The 20,248-nt window shown below is 45.6% G+C and overlaps 1 protein-coding gene across 3 annotated transcripts; it reads right to left on the bottom strand.

Moving 5' to 3' along the window:
• Window positions 1-8,924: 8,924 nt before the first annotated feature.
• Window positions 8,925-19,449, bottom strand: LOC309364528 (uncharacterized protein). 3 transcript variants are annotated; one of them, XM_081902018.1, is made up of 8 exons: window positions 19,430-19,449; window positions 16,072-16,910; window positions 14,319-14,439; window positions 13,633-13,715; window positions 12,045-12,177; window positions 11,827-11,910; window positions 10,575-11,009; window positions 8,925-9,932 (listed from the first exon to the last, which is right to left on the bottom strand). In XM_081902018.1, the coding sequence occupies exons 2-8, from the start codon at window positions 16,765-16,767 to the stop codon at window positions 9,448-9,450; spliced, it is 2,037 nt and encodes a 678-aa protein (XP_081758144.1). In that variant the 5' UTR covers window positions 16,768-16,910; window positions 19,430-19,449; the 3' UTR covers window positions 8,925-9,447. The 3 variants fall into 3 exon arrangements, with proteins under 3 accessions (XP_081758144.1, XP_081758143.1, XP_081758145.1); XM_081902017.1 differs by lacking the exon at window positions 19,430-19,449 and adding an exon at window positions 17,719-17,836; XM_081902019.1 differs by lacking the exons at window positions 11,827-11,910; window positions 19,430-19,449 and adding an exon at window positions 17,719-17,836.
• Between the last annotated feature and the right edge of the window lie 799 nt (window positions 19,450-20,248).

The following is a 20,248-nucleotide window of genomic DNA, read 5'->3' as shown; positions in this document are numbered from 1 at the left end:
TTGGTAGGCTTGCCTAACAAATCTGTTTTTATCAGGCACTGAAGGGAGCACAGTGAAGACACCTGCTTGGTCTCAACAGGCAGGGAATGCCAAAGTGTAGATGAACAGGTATTTTGTGGCACCTGGAAGTGTCCGTTCCGCCGATTGAAGTGGTAAGAGTGGGTGTATATTGGGTAAGGTGATCTTCTAGGTTAACCAGTCCCAAGGTAAGGGCTTTATATATTCAACTAAGCCCAGTAGCAAATTCCCAACCAGTGCAGATCAGCAGGTGCTATATGCTGACATGGCCTCGCTTCTGTCAGCAATTGTGCACTAACTGCAGCTTCTGGATCGAGTGCAGCGGAAGCCCTGCATGGAGTGCATTGCTGTAATCCAGTCTTAAATTGCTTGTAGATAACTCCCTCTGCATAGGTGGAATCTTAGTCTCGGTGGCAAAATGCATCTCTCGAACCCTCTCCGTGTGGCCCCTCCCTGGTCTTGCTGCCCTTCGCAAGTGTCCTTGAACTCTGATAATGCTTGTCTTAGAATGATAGAATTGTAGAGTTTGAAGGGGACCTGAGGGTCATCTAGTCCAACCCTCTGCAATTCAGGAGGGGATCTTACCTACCTTACAGAAGTAAAATTTACTTTTGTTGCTCTGCCCAGTTCAGCTCCTGGCCTTGCCCACCCTCCGCAGCATGTGCCCCTGGAAAGTTGCCCCGGAGGGAATGACAAGGGTTTCTTTTCTACTCTCGCTGCGTGTGCAGAGCTAATCCAAGATATTTTGCTGCCTAAAGTGGAGCAGCAATGGCATCCCGTTCCCCAAGTCCCAGGACTGCTTCATGCCAGGGTTGTTGTGTGAGGCAAAAGGACAGGAGGGTCGCTCCCTCTGTTCTAAGACTCTTCTGAGGCTCCCATGTTCACTTTGTAATAATTTTTAATTGAGGTATTTATCAAAGTGATACAGAACAGTGCCAAAAACAAAAATTAAACAATGAAGAACAGTCCAACCAGATTGGATCAGCATGGGAACCAAAAGTAACTGGCGCGAAAAGCTATACCAAACATTATATAAATTAATCACAACTTTTTTTCGGAGGGAAGGAAGCCGCATTGGGGGGAAACCAGTCAAGTCAATAAGGAAAGGCATTGCCATTCAAAAACTATATTTCAAATGACCAGCAGAACGGATGGAAGAGATTGCTGCAATTGTTCAATACTGACATGTGAGATGAAGTCCCAACATAGAGCGGCAAAATGGTCTGGCTTTAGCTTTTCCAACCTAATGTGCCAAATGATTTTTCCCCTCTCCCCTGAAGCACAACATTTTGCCACCAAAACACACATTTTGCCACCAAATTGAGATAGTAATATTGGCTAATGTTTTCCCAGCCCAGCATTGGCCTGTGGCCCACAGAGAGTTGTAACCACAGCCAGGAACTGCTCCAGGACCAGCAGCTCCAGGACTAGCTCCTTAGTGTTCCTCTCAGCCTTCAGCCACCCATGGAACAGCTCCTGGAGCCAACCGTAAGCCGCTCTGGGCCCCTCGGCCTCCCGGTAGCAGAAATGTCTGTAGTGCCAGCACCGGCTCTCCCTCCTCTTGGTGTCCCTCTGCAAGATGGCCGCCTTCACCTTCCCACAGTCCTCTCTGTCCCCGACTTCCAGCCTGACAAAGGCCTACTCAGCTTCGCCCTGGAGGGCTGGCATGAGTGGTGTCGCCCACTCCTGCTTGGGCTACCAGTAGGCTTCAGCCGCTTGCTTGAAGGACGCCAGGAAGGCCTTTATTCTGGGCTCTTCCAGGAACTATGCCATTGCCCGGTGTGACAGAGGCGACTCCACCGTCCTCAGGCACTCCTACCTCTGCGTTTCCCAGGGCTGAAGCAGACCCTTGCATGGCTCCTGTTTGACCAGCTGCATTCTTAGAAGCACTTCTCCAATACTCCCAGCCTAATACTCCCAGCCTGGAGGACATGAGGGTCTTGCCTATGGCCCAGACATCCATCCCGTCGAAGCTTTCACACCTCAATTTTCATCCTCACCAGATCCTGCAGTAATAGTGTCTTGCGCCTTCAGAAAAACAAGAAAAAAACAAACCGTTCTTGACTCCTTTTTTATTCTACGCGTTTGCATAATTTCTTTTCTCTTCAGGTGGTCCTGGTAAGAATTCTGTAACCGAGGCCCCATCTGCGCTGTACATCAAAAGCAGAATCGCACCACTTTAAACAGTCATGGCTTCCCCCAAAGGATCCTGGGAACTGTAGCTCAAGTGTGCTGAGAATTGTTAGCAGAGCCTTCCCCATTCACTGCTAGAGCTACAGTTCCCAGTTCCCCAGGAAGAAAGACAGACTTTTAAGCCACTCTGGAAACTGCAGCCCTGTGAGGGGGGTAGGGGTCTCCTAACAATCCTCACCAGCCTTACAAAACTACAGTTCCCAAAATTTTGTGGGGTTTAAAGTGGCACATTGTGCTTTAAATGCATAGCCTAGAAAGCCGTAGATGGGGCCTGAGAAGCAGTGCCTATGCTTACTTACCCCCTCCCAATAAATTTTCCTTTTGTGTCATGTCTTCTCATTGATATTTGTAAGCTGTTGAGGAAACCTTTCCCTCCCTTTTTTATTCTTATTTAAAGTTTATTGCTTTATCAGCCTGTAGTTCAAGTTATTTCATCATGCGCATGCGGCGAAATCCGGAAGTAACCCTTTCCGGTACTTCCAGGTCGCCGCGGGACACAACCTGAAAAGACGTAACCTGAACCAAACATAACAAGAGGTATGATTGTTATTAGATATTTTCAATAAAAAATTCACAAAGTTAAATTGAATGGTTTAATATAGCCGAGTTTCCATCCAATACAAACTAAATATTACATCAAATAATCAGGTATCCGACAAGCTAAGGAGACTGTTTTTCACTTGATTCAAATTTAGTTTCCAGAAGTTAAGTGTATCATACAGCTGTTGCCACTGCTGTTTTCCAAAGGTTCGATGTGTGCTGTGACTGACCACTACTTTTCTGTTTGATCAATTTTGCAATGCATCATCTTTGTCTTTACAGCATCAATAACAAATGCTTCAACATTATCAGCTCCAACCTGAAGTTCCTGCTGCATAGTGTCAAATGATATTTCCTTGTTTTCCACAGCCATTCCCATAAAGGTGAGCGGTCGCATTTTTGCCATGTTCTGTTCCTGCAATAAACCAAGAGAGTTTACCTCTTTGCTCAACTCCAGATTCTTTTCTTATCCCTCTGCTCCTAATATAAGGAATTTCACAGAGGAAGAGAAAAAGGCAGTCTCTACAGCCGGTAATCGTCTGAAAGCAACAAAGACTTTTCTGTGGGCGCAATGTGGCATCAATTTGTTTCTTGGCAAGTCTGGTGACAACCTTGCATCTCACAAAGGCGTTTTATGAAAGTAACAATATGTTTTTTCTGTCTCTGCATTATATACCCCTTGCATTGAATGTTAGGGTGGAAATCTGTTGACTACCGGAAATATTGTAAGGACTGTATAGTAGCTCTAGTCCCTTTGGGGAACACGCCCCCCCCCCCATAACACTAAGGGAGGCTTCACTGTTTTGCATGCTTCCTCTCTGCAATCCTTGGTGGGCCTCTCTAGGAAACAACCTTCTCTGGGTTTAACTCTTTGAAGCTTTGCATAAAAACAAACAAACCACACACCTTTTTGTTGTATAGTGGGAAAGATGGGCAACAGACACAGCTCTTTTAAGCAACAGCCCTTTATTACAGCAGTTAGCACTGCTCTAAGTCTCTCTGAACAACAGTGAAGCTGGCTGCCTTATATAATGCTCAATAACTTGTAACATACAAGACTATAAAGAAGGCTGATCTCCAAAGAATTGATGCTTTTGAATTATGGTGCTGGAGGAGACTCTTGAGAGTCCCATGGACTGCAAGAAGATCAAACCCATCCATTCTTAAGGAAATCAGCCCTGAGTGCTCACTGGAAGGACAGATCCTGAAGCTGAGACTCCAATACTTTGGCCACCTCAGGTGAAGAGAAGACTCCCTGGAAAAGACCCTGATGTTGGGAAAGATGGAGGGCACAAGGAGAAGGGGACGGCAGAGCACGAGATGGTTGGACGGTGTTCTCGAGGCTACCAGCATGAGTTTGACCAAGCTGTGGGAGGCAGTGGAAGACAGGAGTGCCTGGTGTGCTCTGGGTCATGGGGTCATGAAGAGTCAGACACGACTAAACAACAAACTTGTAACGGTAACAAATTCCAACTACAGTGGTGCCTCGCAAGACAAAATTAATTCGTTCTGCAAGTTTCTTTGTCTTGAGGATTTTTCGTCTTGCAAAGCACGGATGCACCCTGGTATTAACGGTTTTAAGAAAACGGAAACAAACTCACAAGACGTTCCGTCTTGCGAAGCAAGCCCATAGGGAAAATCGTCTTGCGAAGCAACTCAAAAAACCAAAAACCCTTTCGTCTTGCACGTTTTTCGTCTTGCGAGGCATTTGTCTTGCGAGGTACCACTGTAACTACCCAGTTGGTGTAAACAACTCTCAATCCTTCATTTGCATACTGGTGGCCCAGAGTGAGAACTGCAGCCAGTCTGAATACATAACAAACGCTCCTGGTGAAAGCAATGAAGAGACATCATATCATCATAGAGTGGGAAGGGAACCCCAAGGGTCATCTTGTCCAACCCCCTGCAATGCAGGAATCTAGTGAAAGCATCCATGACAGAGGGCCATCCAACCTCTGCTTAAAAACCTTCAAGGAAGGAGAGTCTACAACTTACCGTCAGAAAGTTCTTCCTGATGTTTAGTCGGAATCTCCTTAATTATAACTTGAAGCCATTGGTTTGAGCCTTCCCTCCACAGCAGGAGAAAACATGCTTGCTCTATCTTCCATGTGATAGAATGCAGGGCTTATGTGCCAGCCAACTCTTATTTCTAAATAAAGGTCTTTCAAAATACATCAAAATACATTCAGAGTTTCATTTGACAAGTATTTTTTTAAAGAAACGAATCACTGCTGAGCTGCCTCTGCAGTTGTCAGGCCTTGGGAGGCTGCACTGCAGCTCAGCAGTGATTTGTGATGCCCAAAAGGACATGGTGGCTGAGGGAAGAGAGGCAGACATAAGTGAGAGAAAGGAGTGGGAAAGCCCCTAAGACATGGAGGCTGAGGTGGATCAGGGCCAGCTAGAGAAACTGCATCTGGCTTCAGCATTGTTCTCTACTATTTTAGACACATGGTTTATATATTTAGATATGTGTGTGATATAAATAAAAAAACCCCTGCTTTTTTCCCTTATGGGGTACCCAAGAGCCCATATAGAGTCCTTTTGTAGGTTCTCTATCATAGGAGAATCTATACAATCTATTTCAGAGAAACAGACCAGACAAGAAAAGAGGAGGAGTGGCGTTGTATGTCAGGGATGTGTATACCTGTGAAGAGATCCAAGATTTAGAACCTCAAAGCCAAAGTGAGAGCATTTGGGTCAAAATTGAGGGAGGGAAGAATAACAGAGACCTCATTGTGGGAGTTTACTATAGATCCCCAAGCCAAACCGAGGACATAGATGATGCCTTCCTGGAACAGATGGCCAAGCATGCAAAAGGAAGGGAGATAGTAGTAATGGGGACTTCAATTACCCGGATATTTGTTGGATGTCAAACTCAGCCAAGAGCATTAGGTCAAACAGATTCCTCACTGGCCTTGCAGACAACTTCATTGTCCAGAATGTGGAAGAAGCAATAAGAGGAACAGCCGTTTTAGATCTGGTCCTAACCAATGTTGATGACCTGGTTAGTGGGGTAGAAGTGGAAGGATCATTAGGCGCGAGTGATCATGCTCTTCTGAAGTTTACTATACAGCGGAAAGGAGCAGCGAAGCATACTAGGACTCAATTTCTTTAAGAAAGCCGACTTCATAAAACTTAGGGAAGTGCTGGGTGAGATCCCATGGACAGTAATACTAAAAGGAAAGGGAGTTCATGATGGCTGGGAGTTTGTTAAGAGGGAGATAGTAAAAGCACAACTTCAGGCAATACCAATGAGACGGAAACATGGAAGGTGCCTAAAGAAGCCAGGGTGGCTATCTAAAGAACTTTTAACAGAGTTAAGATTTTAAAAGGATGTGTACAAAAAATGGAAAAGGAGGGAAACCACCAAAGAGGAATTCAAACAAATAGCCAGCACGTGTAGACACAAAGTCAGAAAAGCTAAAGCACAGAATGAACTCAGGCTTGCTAGAGAGGTTAAAAGCAACAAAAGAGGACCACCCCAGCCATTTTAAATTGCCCGCCCTGGAGTCCAAGAGCACCCCCAGAAACATCTTACATACATCACATACATACATCACTTAACTGGGTTACCTGGTGAGCCTTGCTATTCTTTTGTAATGATAATACTTAATTCCTGAGCCAGGTCACAGGCTCACCCTATTCACACCTTAAATGTGCCCTTAAGGCACATTTGTGAGAACAGAGACAATGGGAAGGTTTTTGCATTTCCTTCAACCTTGTTGAGAAATATTTGCGGTGACTGAAAGAGTAAAAATGGCTTTAGGACTTTTCCTGTGGGTTTTAGACATGTGGTTTATATATTTATATATTTGTTTGCTTGGTACATTTATGAACATTTATTATATACATATAAGACCTAAACATTATTATATGTGGATTTATGAATATTTATTCTATATTTGAGACTTTAGAATTCTTATAACGATAGTGCTTTATAGAAGGTGGTTGTTTTACTGATTTGATAATTATTCTATAATTGTGATGTTTTATTATGTTATTAGGGACACGGGTGGCGCTGTGGGTTAAACCACAGAGCCTAGGACTTGCTGATCAGAAGGTTGGTGGTTCAAATCCCTGCGACGGGGTGAGCTCCTGTTGCTCGGTCCCTGCTCCTGCCAACCTAGCAGTTTGAAAGCACGTCAAAGTGCAAGTAGATAAATAGGTATTGCTCCGGCGGGAAGGTAAACGGCATTTCAGTGCACTGCTCTAGTTCGCCAGAAGCGGCTTAGTCATGCTGGCCACATGATCCGGAAGCTGTATGCCAGCTCCCTTGGCCAGTAAAGCGAGATGAGTGCCGCAACCCCAGAGTCGGCCATGACTGGACCTAATGGTCAGGGGTCCCTTAACCTTATTATGTTATTGCTTGTGAGTCACTTTGTGACTCGTGTGAGTGAAAAGTGGCATAGGTATACAATACATAAAATGAATGAAAATGGCTGAGGGGAAAGAGGCAATTATTAGTGGGAAGGAGGGAAGAACCCCAAGAAGAGGCAGCTCAGGAGAAGCAGAGGCATAGCTAACCAGAGACATGAAAGGGAAAACAGGGTTGGCTTCTTCCTGTCTACCTGAGTTGCCAACTTCTACTTCTCTCCAGGCTCCCAGGCTCTGACGTACATACGTAGCTGTCAAAATAGTCGCGACTGATTCTGTCACTGAGAATCCCAGCTCCTCCAATAAACATCTAAGGATCCCCAGAATTTGGAAAGCTGGGCAAGGTGTTTGCTTCAGGATCAATCAATCAACAATATCTGGAAGAAAGACTCTCAGGGAAATGTGACTTGTGACCCTCAGTAATTTTCAGCCATCTCAAAAGGGGCCTGCGGGTTTAAAATTTGATAACCCCAGCTTTAAAACTATATCAGCAGCAACAAAAAAGCAGTGCAGCTGGGTTGGTGTGTGTGTGTGTGTGTGTGTGTGTGTGTCAATTTGCCAAAATCTTTGGGGAATAAACAGAGCGACTTTCAAAGAGCACCACAGATCCTGGGGGCCAAAACAGAAAAGTTCCTGCATGTAGCTGAGACCAGTCTGACTTATAGAAGTTGAAAAGGTCTCACTTGTTGTTTTGTAGAGATTGATTTGGCAGAGTTTCATATGGGCATCCTAACTAAGACCTAGAACGTTTTAAGGCTTAACTAGTAAAAACTGGCATCTTGGATTGCAAACCTAAGCATGTGTTTACTGAAAAATAAGTCACATTAAGATCAGTGGGGCTTAAGAATTAGCTTTTAAGTACAAGAGGTTAAGTAAAAAAAGTCACTCCACTGATTTTGAAACTTCAAAGCCATTTTTAATAGACAAAAAAGTAATTCAACAATTCCTTCTTGCCCCCCAGCTGCCACATTTTAACAGGGCACACAACTTTGCATATCTCTCTATTGACTCTTCTGGGTGTGTAACAAGGTCTAAGTGCCTAATTGGTTAGAGCAGGGCTAGCCAAAGTGGAGGCTTCCACTTTTTGTTGAACTACAACTTCCATCATCCCTGCCCATTGGGCCATATCGGTTGGCTGTGGCTGATGAGAGTTGGAGTCCCACACTATTTGAATTATGCCAGGCTGATTATGCATAGATTCAAATGTCAATTACAGTACCATATGCATCTTGCTCACAATTAAATTGGAGGATTTCAGCCTTGTGCAGTTGAAATCCGTCCAGCTGAAATTGAACAAATGAATTGCATGTGAAGAGAAGAGCTTTGTCTTGGTTACCAGGCTCTGGGACCCATGGGATCCCCAAGCTTCCTCACTGGGTCGGTAAGCAAGCTGGAGAGCTTAAACTTGCCCTTCCTTGGAAGGTAAGGATGGTCTCACGGGGGCAGTTTCAAGAGGGTGGTTTGCATATGCGTGTTTTTGTATACATGCACCATTCCCAGAATGTATCCCTTGCATAAGATGCAATCATACAGCATTAAGCTTCTTTTTACATCAGAACAAGCAACATTCTCCCTTGCTCTTTGGTGATTCACATGACTGTTCCTCTGGATTTGTGCATCAACAGTTCCAGGAAAGTTCTACAAAACCTTCTTCAAGGAAACAACCAGGAAGAAAGAGAAAATGGGCAAAAAGCAGTGTGTCTTCATACAGAAGTACGGATCGGGCTTTACAGATTACAAGCCACCACAAACACCCAAGCAACCCATCACTCTCACCATTGCAACAAGTGAAGTCAGATTCAGGTAGAGGGGAAACGACAGAGTGGTGTTGGGGAAACAAGTGGTGCTCTCTATCTCTCCTGCACCCATCAGATTTTACAGTCAGAGGTTTTTCTTCACTCAAAGCATCCATAGGCTTTCTTTCCTGTGTGGATTCTCTGATGGCCAATGAAACACTCTCTAAAGCAGGAGTAGGGAGCCACCAGGCCACGGGCCAATTTAGGCCCATCAGACCTCTCTAATTTGGCTCACAGGGCCATTTTGGCACAGCCATACCCATAGGCCCTACACCCGATACCATGCATGATATCAGGTCAGACACTGGGGCAGGAAAAATGTGGCCATGCCGAAAGGGGGTCACAGGCATCACCAAAGATAGTCAGTGCTTGCACAGCCCTGTACCTTTGCCTGCATGGTCCAATTTCAAACTAAATCAAGTTTAGTTTAGAACAATTCCTTGTATGAGTCTCCCGGTGTGTTCTCAACCCGGTTTTCCAATGAAAGCTTCTACCACACACTGTACATGTGAACGTTTTCTCCCCACTATGGATCCACAAATGTTTGAACACACAGTTTCTCCAATGAAACTTTTCCCCACACTGTGGGCATCCATAAGGCATCTCCTATATGGAGCCTATGATGATCTTCAAGGCGGACCTTGTTCATTAAGCTTTTGCCACACGAGGGACATTGATAGGGTGCCTTCTCTGTAGGAGGAGTTTCCTGGATTACAAATCCTGGTGTGCTGGGACACACATTCCCAGGCTGGGAAGAGTACGACAATTTTTGCACCCACACGTGCGCCACAGTTTCCTTTTGGGACTTGTGGCCTTCTAAGAGCTTGATGGGCTCCTTTTGTGTCTTCACCGTCTTCTTTCTCTGCTGCCCTTCAGGTTCCCATTCTGGTTCTTGAGCCAGGTTCATCTTACTTTGAGGAAATTCTGCTATCCTCCCATTAGATACACCCTCTCTCTCATTCCTTTCCTGCTGAGGAGTCTCCACCCTGAACTTACTTAGCCCCTCATTTCCTACAGGGATAGAGAGAAAGTTGAATTAACCCACACAATCTTTAATCAACCAATCAGTTTGATTAATTCTTCAACACAGAGAATGAAACTTACATAGAGGTGTTGCACTGGGTGGGGCAAATCCATTATTATAACTTCCTAGCAGGTAGATTGCTGTTGCTTACCAGGAGGGAGAGGGGAAAGGTCAGTGTGGTGCAAAGGCACTGGCAGAAGCACTGGTCTGGCTCACTCTGCTGGTGTGTTTGCACCGTGCCAACCTCCTCACCCATCTATCGCCTGGTAAGCAGCAGTAACCCACCTGCTGGGAAGCTGGCATAGCAACTCTGTCCCACCTACCGAGCCACTTCTGAAAGGGCATAATACGGGGGGGGATTTTCTGTTCCGTGTACTGTTTCATAAAATTAAAGAGTAACTTAACGAATGTATATAATACAAGGAAAACTGGGCAACTGGATTGGCCTCAGTAGTGGTCAAATCTGAAATCAAAGTTGCAATTAAGTCCCCAGCAGCTGTTCCGAGGAAGCACTGTTTTGCCCTCGGCTCCAGTTGCTGGACTCCCCGCCCCCTGCAAAAAAAACCCCAACAAAGCAGGTTTCCACAATATTGTCTGCTCATATCTGCAGCCTCAAAGTCATCTCTGACCTTTGGTGAGAGATGCCCTGGCAAGCAGTTGCTTCTTGCCTCTGGGTTCCATCTTGGTCTTGTGGATTCTCTGGTGGCCAGCAAGGGCGTGTATCCCACAGAAGGTTTTCTTGCACTCAAAGCACTGGTAAAGTCTTTCCTGCCTGTTTTGAGCAAGGTTTGAGGAGCAAGTTCTGGACCCGCGACGGAGTTTTTTCTCTTGTGGTGGATCTGCGATTCCTTCTGCAAACTCCTGGATCATACCGTGCAGAGTCGGCGCTCCCTGCTTCATCCCTCGGTCACTCATTTGAGGCCACATCACTCCAGGACTCAGGGAAACACCGGGACTCAAGGGGACAGTGTCCTGAGGTTCTCCTGATCGTATCACAGATGGGCCTTGTCGCTCAGGGCTTCCTTGCTGAGAATTTTCAGTTTCCTTCCTGTTCATGCTCCTGCCTGTCGTGAAGGTGAGAAAACACAGGGGGGATCATTGCTATTTTATACAAGAGCCAATTCTGAATTGTAAAGAGAACTGAGCTTGGAAGCAGGAGGGCCAGAGTTCATTCTTAACTCTCTGGCACAGACTTACTGCCTGGTCTTGGGCAAACCCTGAACACCCGGCCTCAATATCTGCTGTCCAGAGAAAATATGCCAGCGATAATCAGTTGCTCAGGTCCTGCTCATGGGAGTCCCATGGGCATCTGCTTGGCCGCTGCCAGAAAAATATACTGGACTAAAAGGTTCTTAGGCCTAATCTAGCAGAACTGTTCTTGTATTTAGTAGTGATGGTAATGTCAATATCAGCCGCAGTGTTGCATCTGGGTATCAGTTGCTGGGAATCATATGAGGTGGTTTGCTCTTCTCCTGGTCCTGCTTGTAGGTTTCCAAGGGACATAGCGGGAGAAATAAGGTGCTGGACTGGGGTGCAGGATTTGATCATGCAGGGCTCTCTTTCTTACATTCTTCTCCTGTAATATGGGAATAATAGGGACCACTAACTCCCTAACAAGATTACTAGAAGTACAAACACAGCCAATATCTCCATCTCAGTCTCTGCTCTCTCTAACTAATAAAGGATCTCAAGAAGCAGGGGGATGGGAAAGGACCTTCTCTGTGTTTTAGACGCTGAATTGCTGCTGCAAGTCAGAGCAGGTAGTATTGGATTAGATGGGGCAAGACACTGATGTGGTTTCAGGCTGTTGCCTATGTACTCATCACCACCAGGATGTAACCATGGAGTCTCTGTGATAACCCTTACCCGAGAGAGTCTTACCTGGGAATGTATCTTTATGCTCAGAGTTTGGGACAAATACTACTTTTTCTTGTCCAACCAGGCTGGGGAAGACCACTGGTCCTCCTACAGGTTGGAGACACAATTGATGAATGGGGAGAAAAGAGGAGTTTGTCTCACAACTGGGAGAAATATGGATGCCAGACAGATCCAATGCTTTTGGGGCGTGACAGCAGTGTACATATGCTTGAGACATTTACCTGAGAAAGCAACGGTCTCATCCTCCTCCACCAAAACTTTCCAGTACACAGGGCTCTGAATGGGATTGAGCACAGCCTTCTCTGTTGTATCCGACAAGGCAGTTGCACCCTTCAAATCAACTGTCCCCTGAAACTACAAGAGGGTTTCCTGCTCTGAATACAGAACTGTAGACAGGTCACATTCATGCCATACATTTAAAGCTAATTCATTCCCTCCAAAGAAACCTGGATGCAATGTTGTTTGTTCTGGGTGCTGGGAACTGTAACTGTATGAGGAATAAGCAGCAGTTCCAAGGATTCCTTGGCAGGTGCTTTTAAATGTATGGTGTCAGGAATGTGTCCCCCGCCCCGAGCACAGCAGAAGAGTCGGCCTCAGAAACTGAACTAAAGGAACAAGGGGCTGACTGCAGATGAGAGCTGTTTGTCAGTGTTTAGAGAGGACAGCCCAGCCTCACTCCTTCCCAAGGAAGAAGCTGTTAGCTCCCAAGGAGAGGAAGAGTTGGAAGTCAACCAGAGCATTGCCAGGCAACCATCAGATAAGCCAAAGTCTGAGTCTGTGTCTTCTGGGAGTGGGGAGGAGACAGGCCAGCCGTCCAGTCCCCGTACTAGAAGATGGGAGAAGCTCAGAGAACAACGGAAGGGAAGGAGAAGAATGGCTCGATTTTGGGGTTCTTCCTGTTGGGGAAGGGACAATGAGACAGACTGAGCAACTACTGTTAATGAGAGCAGGCGGGAAGACCGGGCTCTGGATATGTTTCTTCTTGTAAATAAACTTACATAAAACTGATGGGGACTTGTTGCTGCTTATTAGGCTGCTTGATTGCCAGAGATCATTATATATGGCATGGATGTGACCTGGAAAATACCTTCTTAGCCAACCAGTCTAATTTCCTGCTTGATGCAGGAGATTCAGAGCTAGAGTTCTCCAGATTCGGTTTGAAGATCTCCAGCAATTCTTACTATCAAAATGTTTCTCCTCATGTCCAACCAAAATCTCCCTTCCTGCCACTTAAATCCCTTAAATCTAGCCCCTTAGGTCCCTCACTATCACATATGCATCTGCTTCCTATAGAAACTAAGGTTTTTAGTGAAGTGGCACCAGTACTTTAAAACACAGTTTGGAGAAACAAACTGTTGCTTGTCCGGTTGTTAGCAGGACAACCGATGGTTTGTTGAACAACCCAGTAGTGGAGCTTCATGCTCCAGCACCAGGGGGTGGAGAGCAGGCAGGGGTGTGGCTGGTGTGCGTCCCAGGGGCGTGGCGCCCAGCGCAGGTGGGGAGCAGCGTGATGCGCAGCCGTGCTCCCCCCACCCCCCTCTGCCTCCGCCAGTGGAACAACCTATGGGTTAGTGCAGCATTGGCAAACCTCAGCTTCATTAGGCTGGACAGGCCTCCATGGTCATTTTGGGCAAATCAGTCAGGAATAGGAAAAACTAAAATGAAAAAGATGGCGCCTTCTGAATTTGGCAGCAAGGTGACAGAAAAAAGCTGCCCAATTCAAAAAAACACAGACTTTTTGATGCAAAGAAAGATTCAAGAGCCCGCAGGAGGAGGGGAGACATCAGGACAGCTAACGCATGAACCCACCTCATCCAAGACACCTTCTGCCAGCTCTGATCCATCAGGGCAATGCAAGGGAGCAGAGACACTTTGGGATGCTGTTCTGCTGGCTATAAGAGACAACAGGTTATGTTTTCAGAAGCAACATTTGTATTGTCATTTATTTCAGTCATTTCCATGATCCATCCCTTCTCAAAACATAATCAAAGAGGCTTACAAGTATCAGAGAGTTTGGACACACACAGGAGGAGATCCACTTGTGGTAGCCACAGATCACAACAGCCATTCCACTAGTTCTTAGCTGTTCTTAGCGGAGCACAACAGCCAAATCCAATGGGCTGCTTGGACCGGCAGAGTTGTTGTGTTAGCACTACCTATTTTGCCCTCTTCTGCACAACAAAAAGAGCTTGCTCAGCAACAACAAAAAATCCAGACCACCTGCCAACTCCCTGCCCCATTACCAATCTCCACCCCCTCACATTTCACCCCAAACTCCTCCCTCCCCTCCCAGTTTGCCCAGTCCCAAGATTCACCCAATTGCTGCTCATGTTTCTCCCCTTCACCCCCCCCTTCTGTCTGCACACTTCCTTCTATCAGCAGTGGCAGCTGTTGGGGTCAAAGGGGGGGATGAGGGGTGGGCATAGAAAGGCCTGCCTCGGCCACCTGCCTGCCCCACTGCTTGGCCGGCCTATGGCGAGTCACTTAACCCTTACATAGAAGTGTGGCACCACCATCACCCTGCTGCTTTGCTTCCTTGCAGGTCTCTCTCTCGGCGGAGTGGGCCGCCATCTCCTCTGCTCTCAAGAAACTCTGGGTCATCTTCTGCAACGGCTCCTGAAACAGCAAGGAAAATTGCATCCCATAAAGTGAATTGAAACAGAAACATTAGGGATGGAGGCCATACTCAATTTCTGAACTCCCGTTTCCTTGGGGACACCGCGATGGAAGTGGTTTAATGTTGAGGGGAGTGCAGAAGATCCCAAGCTAAGTCCCCGTTTTAGTTTTGTTCTTTAAAAGGATCAGGTAGCGGGAAACAGCTGCTGCTGGCCAGAGCAGGAGACAATGGCCTGACTCACTTGAAGTGAGCTGTACAGTGGTACCTCAGGTTAAGTACTTAATTCGTTCCGGAGGTCCATTCTTAACCTGAAACTGTTCTTAACCTGAAGCACCACTTTAGCTAATGGGGCCTCCAGCTGCCTCCGCGCTGCCAGAGTCTGATTTCTGTTCTCATCCAGAAGCAATGTTCTTAACCTGAAGCACTATTTCTGGGTTAGCGGAGTCTGTAACCTGAAGCATATGTAACCCGAGGTACCACTGTATATCACTTTTGAAACTTTATTTATTTACTTTATTGTTTCCTTCCTTCAATTTAAATCCTGCCCTTTCTCCAGAGGAGGAAACATATCAAGAGAAAACTATTTCAAAACCATCCTAAAACAGTTAAAACATTTGTGGCACAATGTGTACCTGGCTATTAACCAGAAGGCTGGTGATTCAGGCCCACCCAGGGACAGCTTTGGGCAAGATTCCTGCTTTACAGGGGGTTGGACTAGATGGCCCTTGGGGTCTCTTATACAACTCTACAATTCTATGCTTCTACGATTTCAAAACAGTGATCTCAGCTGTGCTGGGAACAGTGGTTTTCACCCACCAAATTCCTGGGTAAACAGGAATGCTTTCAACATTTCACCTGAATGAAGGGCACAGACATACCGTACTTCACAAGAATGGAGGGCATTCCACAAACAGGAGACCCTATCATAGGCTTTCTCTGCACCAACTAAACAGCACCAACTTTGCAGCCCCCAGTGGTGGTACCACCAAAATGGCCTTGAGCCACACTTTTGACTTATTTTGTTTAATTTATAGCCTCCCCTGCCCCACAAAAGAAGTCAGCATTCAGTCCTCTTCTATGATTAGATTGAAGACTTATACAAACTCACAACATGTGAACAATCTGTATATAAATGCAGACTTGCCATGGACAAATTCAATGATGTTTGGAATTCATTCTTACAGCTACTGTAATAGGTTAAGAATTTGTGAGGTACAATAACCTTGCAAAATATACAGTTTTGGGTTTTTCCCCCTCCTCCCTTTTATTTTCCCTTCTACACAGGTTCTGTTTCTCTTTTTCGCTTTCTCTCTTTTATTTATGTCTCACCATGTTTAGTGCACATATAATTATGTACTTTTTGAACTTTCAATAAAAATGTTTAATTATCATTATTTTTAAATGCGTTTTGCATTCCCATGAGGTTTCTCCATTCCTATTGTGCCTCAATGAAGCTTGTGGAGACTAGTGATTCATGGACCAGTTTGGGAACCTCTGCTGTAGATCAAGCCTATATTAATGGCACAAGAGCAAGGCAGGCCTCTTTTCTCAGCAGTTGGCAACCCACATCACCCCTCTGCGCAGGCTTCAAACAAACAGGCCATTAAGTTTTCACATCATGCAAATCTCACCTCCAGTCTCCACATCTTGGCCTCCTGATGGTTCCTCAGGAGGTCTTCTGCCAGGGCCACTGCCTGGGCACAGGCTTTTGGGCTACATTTCTCCATCCTCTTCTGGGTTTCCTGGGGCAGGATGGCCAGGAACTGCTCCAGGACCACCAGATCCAGGATCTGCTCCTTTGTGCGTTTCTCTGGCTTCAACCACTGACGACAAAGCTCACGGAGCTGGCCATACGCCCTCTGCAGGTCTTCCACCTCCTGGAAGCGGAACTGCCTGAAGCACTGGCGATGGACCTCCATTTTGATCGCATCCCCTTGCAAGATGGCAGCCTTCACTTTCCCATAGTCCTCTCTGTCGCCAGCAGCCAGCTTTCTAAAGGCTCTTGCTGCTTCTCCGCCAAGGGCCGGCACAAGCCGGGCTGCCCACTCTTCTCTCGGCCATTGACAAGCTTCGGCAACTTTCTCAAAGGAGACCAGGAACCCTTCAGGATCATCTTCCGACAGTATGGGCTCTGTCAATCCTGGATTCTCCAGAGTCCGCTTTGGGGGCTGGAGGTCCTTCAGGAATTCTTCAGATTGGCTCACCCTCTGCTGTGGTGGCCACTCCTGGGTTTGCCGGTTAACATTTCGTGGTGGTGCCCCTCTTGGAAACTCTTCAAAGTGGGCAATGTCTGGACCTTTTCCCAGGTCTTCACAGCTTATCTCCATTTTTGACCCTCAGTTTCCTCCCCTTATTCTGTTGGCAAAATCCTATCAGTTACAACAGGTAGTTTTATGCGCATTTCTGAGGCCTTGAGCCTTTTCTTGAGAAAATTCCCCAAGAGTGTATTCTTGGGTGGTGGGGATACTCCCTACAGGAAACAGATAAGAGTAGAAAATAAGTACAGTGGTACCTCGGGTTAAGAACTTAATTTGTTCTGGAGGTCTGTTCTTAACCTGAAACTGTTCTTAACCTGAAGCACCACTTTAGCTAATGGGGCCTCCTGCTGCCACCGCACCGCCAGAGCACAATTTCTGTTCTCATCCTGAAGCAAAGTTCTTAACCCGAGGTACTATTTCTGGGTTAGCGGAGTCTGTAACCTGAAGCATCTGTAACCCAAGGTACCACTGTATCTGTTTAGTTACATGATACATACTTGAGGGAGAAGCCAACTTTTGTTCTTTATTTCTACCAACTCCCCCCCCCCAAAAAAAATAATAATTAAGAAACAGCTTGGACAGTGTCTTGCCAAAGGCAAGGGGCTCCTTTCTCTGGGATACAGAAACAATACAAGACACAAGTGATGATAACGCTAAGGTTGCAGGTTCAATCCCTGTATGGGACAGCTGCATATTTCTGCATTGCAGGGGGTTGGATAATAATAATAATAATAATAATAATAATAATAATAATAATAATAATTTTTTATTTATACCCCGGCCTTCCCGGTTCAGAAAACCGGGCTCAGTGCAGCTAACAACAAATTTAAAACACTTAATTGTAGAAGAAGCATAAAATACAATATAAAAACATGAATAACAATAAATCAATTTGGGGAAAATCCATCTAATAAGCATTAGTCACCAGATGATCATCAGGATCCCTTCCAACTCTATAGTTCTAAGAAGTCTCAAGATTTATTAAACAGCAGGCAGATCATAAATAAGAATATACCATACCAAGCAAGCAATGTCTCCTTTCAGCTGCTGGTAGCCCCCACCGTAGCCTCGAATCCCAGGGGCCTTATAGGTTTTTCAAGGCTTGTTTGCTGAATTACTCCACCACCACTCCCAAGAGAGTGAGAGAGTGCTAAATTGCTCACACCTGGGGTGGACCACATGATCTGGGCTGCAGCTGCCAAGAAAAGCCTAACACCACTCCAAAGTCATTAATAATGGGATGGGATACTCCCAACATAATATCTCTTGCAGGTGTTAAAAAACTGGCAGGTGGACAAATTACACAATCTAGCAAAATCATGCTAACTGCCAGCTTAGGAGAGCGGTGAAGGACCATATAGATGTTTCCCAAGCAGATGGATATTTTTTATAAAACACAACTTTCCTCCCAAGGCACTTTGAGATAACCTGTTTATTGCAGGGTTGATTAGATGGCATCAGCTATTTAATGAACATACATTCATTGTTTGCACTGAGGAGAGATGCTGCTGCATCAGAACAAGCACATTTTCTTGCCACTTTCCTTATTGAAAAAAGCCTGGTCTTTCAGAAAATCAGGTTTGTTGTTAAAGACACCCCCCCCCAAAAAAAAACCCCTTAGACTGACTACCCTCAGTCAACAGAGCATAGGGCAAATCCACAACATACATTTAAAGCAAATTCAATGCTTTATGGTAGTGGCACCCACCCTGTGGAACACCCTCCCATCAGATGTCAAGGAGATAAATAGCTTAACAGACCAGTATAGGGAGGTCTTTAATGTTTGATGCTAAGCTTTTATATTTGTTGGAAGCTGCCGAGAGTGGCTGAGACAACCCACTCAGATGGGTGGAATACAAACAACAAAACAACAACAACAACAACAACAACAACAACAGGTACTACTATTGCACAGGGCTTGCCTCAAAGATTCCTAGAAATGGGAGTTTCACCCTCATAGAGCTACAACTCCCAGCACCCTTAAACAACTTGTCCCATAATTCATTGGGGTAAGTCATGTGCTTTGAAAGTATAATGTGCATCTGCCATCAGTATTATTTTTTTCAGGTGTGAGGAAAGACTGGCTCATTTTGTTGATTGGGGACAATATATTCCACACAGGAAATAAGGATTCAGATGGAGATTGTTCTTCAGTCTTCAGACCTTAGATGTCCAGGGACTTTTTTCTCCATAGAGCTCAATCTGTCATACATAATTCTCTTCTTTCTCATTTAATCTCCATAACAACACTGTGAGGTAGGTTAAGCTGAGAGAAACAGGGACTGGCTCATGGCTGAGTGGGGATTTGAACTCTAATCCCCCAGGTCCTAGTCTGATCCTTTTAACAACTACACTGTAGAATAGTGGGTAGACATGGCAGACGACACAGCGGTTTCTCCAAAGCAGCTCTTTATTTTGTAAGCTGGAACAGAAAACTGAACAGCAAACAGCTCATCCGGCCTGCTTTTATAGGCAGCCGGCTGTCAACATTGTATCAACAACAACCCAGGGTTTCCCGCCTAAAATAACTGACGTGGACCTGAGTGAAAACTACCTACAGTATCCCCCTGCTGGCCCAGGGTGAGAATTTCAGTACATAACATACACCACACGGGCTAAGCTTTGAGGCTTTCTTTTTTTAAAATAAGTTCGACACGAAAGGAAAAGCGAAGAAAGAGGAAAATAAGTAGATTCTGGCACCCCTTTTCACATAATGTTACATTATTCTTACAATGGCCAAGTGGGGCAATTTGTGGAAGGGGCGAGCTGAAATGGCAGTTGATCCCAGCCAAACTGATGGGAGGGGTTGCTGGTGGAAATTGTTCTGGGGGGAGGAGCCAAAACACCAGATGGGGGATAGATGGGAGGGGCCTCACTGCTTCTGTCCCTCAAAGATTCCTGGGAACTCTGGTTTGTTAAGAGTGCTGGGCGTTTTTAGGGAACTCCCTATTCCCTTTACAGGGACGCAGGTGGCGCTGTGGGTTAAACCACTGAGCCTAGGGCTTGCCAATCAGAAAGTTGGCGGTGAGCTCCCAGTATTTTCTGTTTTGTAAATATGAGTGGAATGTGTTCGCTCTGTATAGGATTGGGAACAAGATTAATTAAAAAAAATTATTTGAGCATTAACTCTGGTCAATATCCAAGATGAATTGTCTGGTGTCTACGTAAATTCTCCTTAACCCCAAAGCTTCTGCCACACTCCGGGCATTCATATGGTTTCTCCCCGGTATGAATTCTCTGGTGCCGAATCAACTTATCTTTCCGATAGAACTTTTTTCCACACTTGGGGCATTCATGCACTTTCTCGCCCGTATGGATCTTCTGGTGTCTCAAAAGGTTTGTTCTCTGATTAAAGCTTTTCCCACACTCGAGACATTCAAAGGGACTCTCCCTGGTGTGGATTTTCTGATGTCTAAGAAATGTAGATCTTGTAGGGAAGCTTTCCCCACATTCAGAGCAGTCGTACAATTTCTTCCCAGCTTGGATTCCCTGGTGTGCCAGAAGGCGTGTTTTTTGCTGGATGCTCTCCCCTGATGTGGGAGAGTGAGAG

The sequence above is a fragment of the Podarcis melisellensis genome (assembly GCF_964234715.1).
Source record: "Podarcis melisellensis genome assembly, chromosome: 2".
Lineage (NCBI taxonomy): Eukaryota > Metazoa > Chordata > Lepidosauria > Squamata > Lacertidae > Podarcis > Podarcis melisellensis.
The sequence above is the reverse complement of the archived record's forward strand: the minus strand, read 5'-3'. Positions and strand labels throughout refer to the sequence as shown.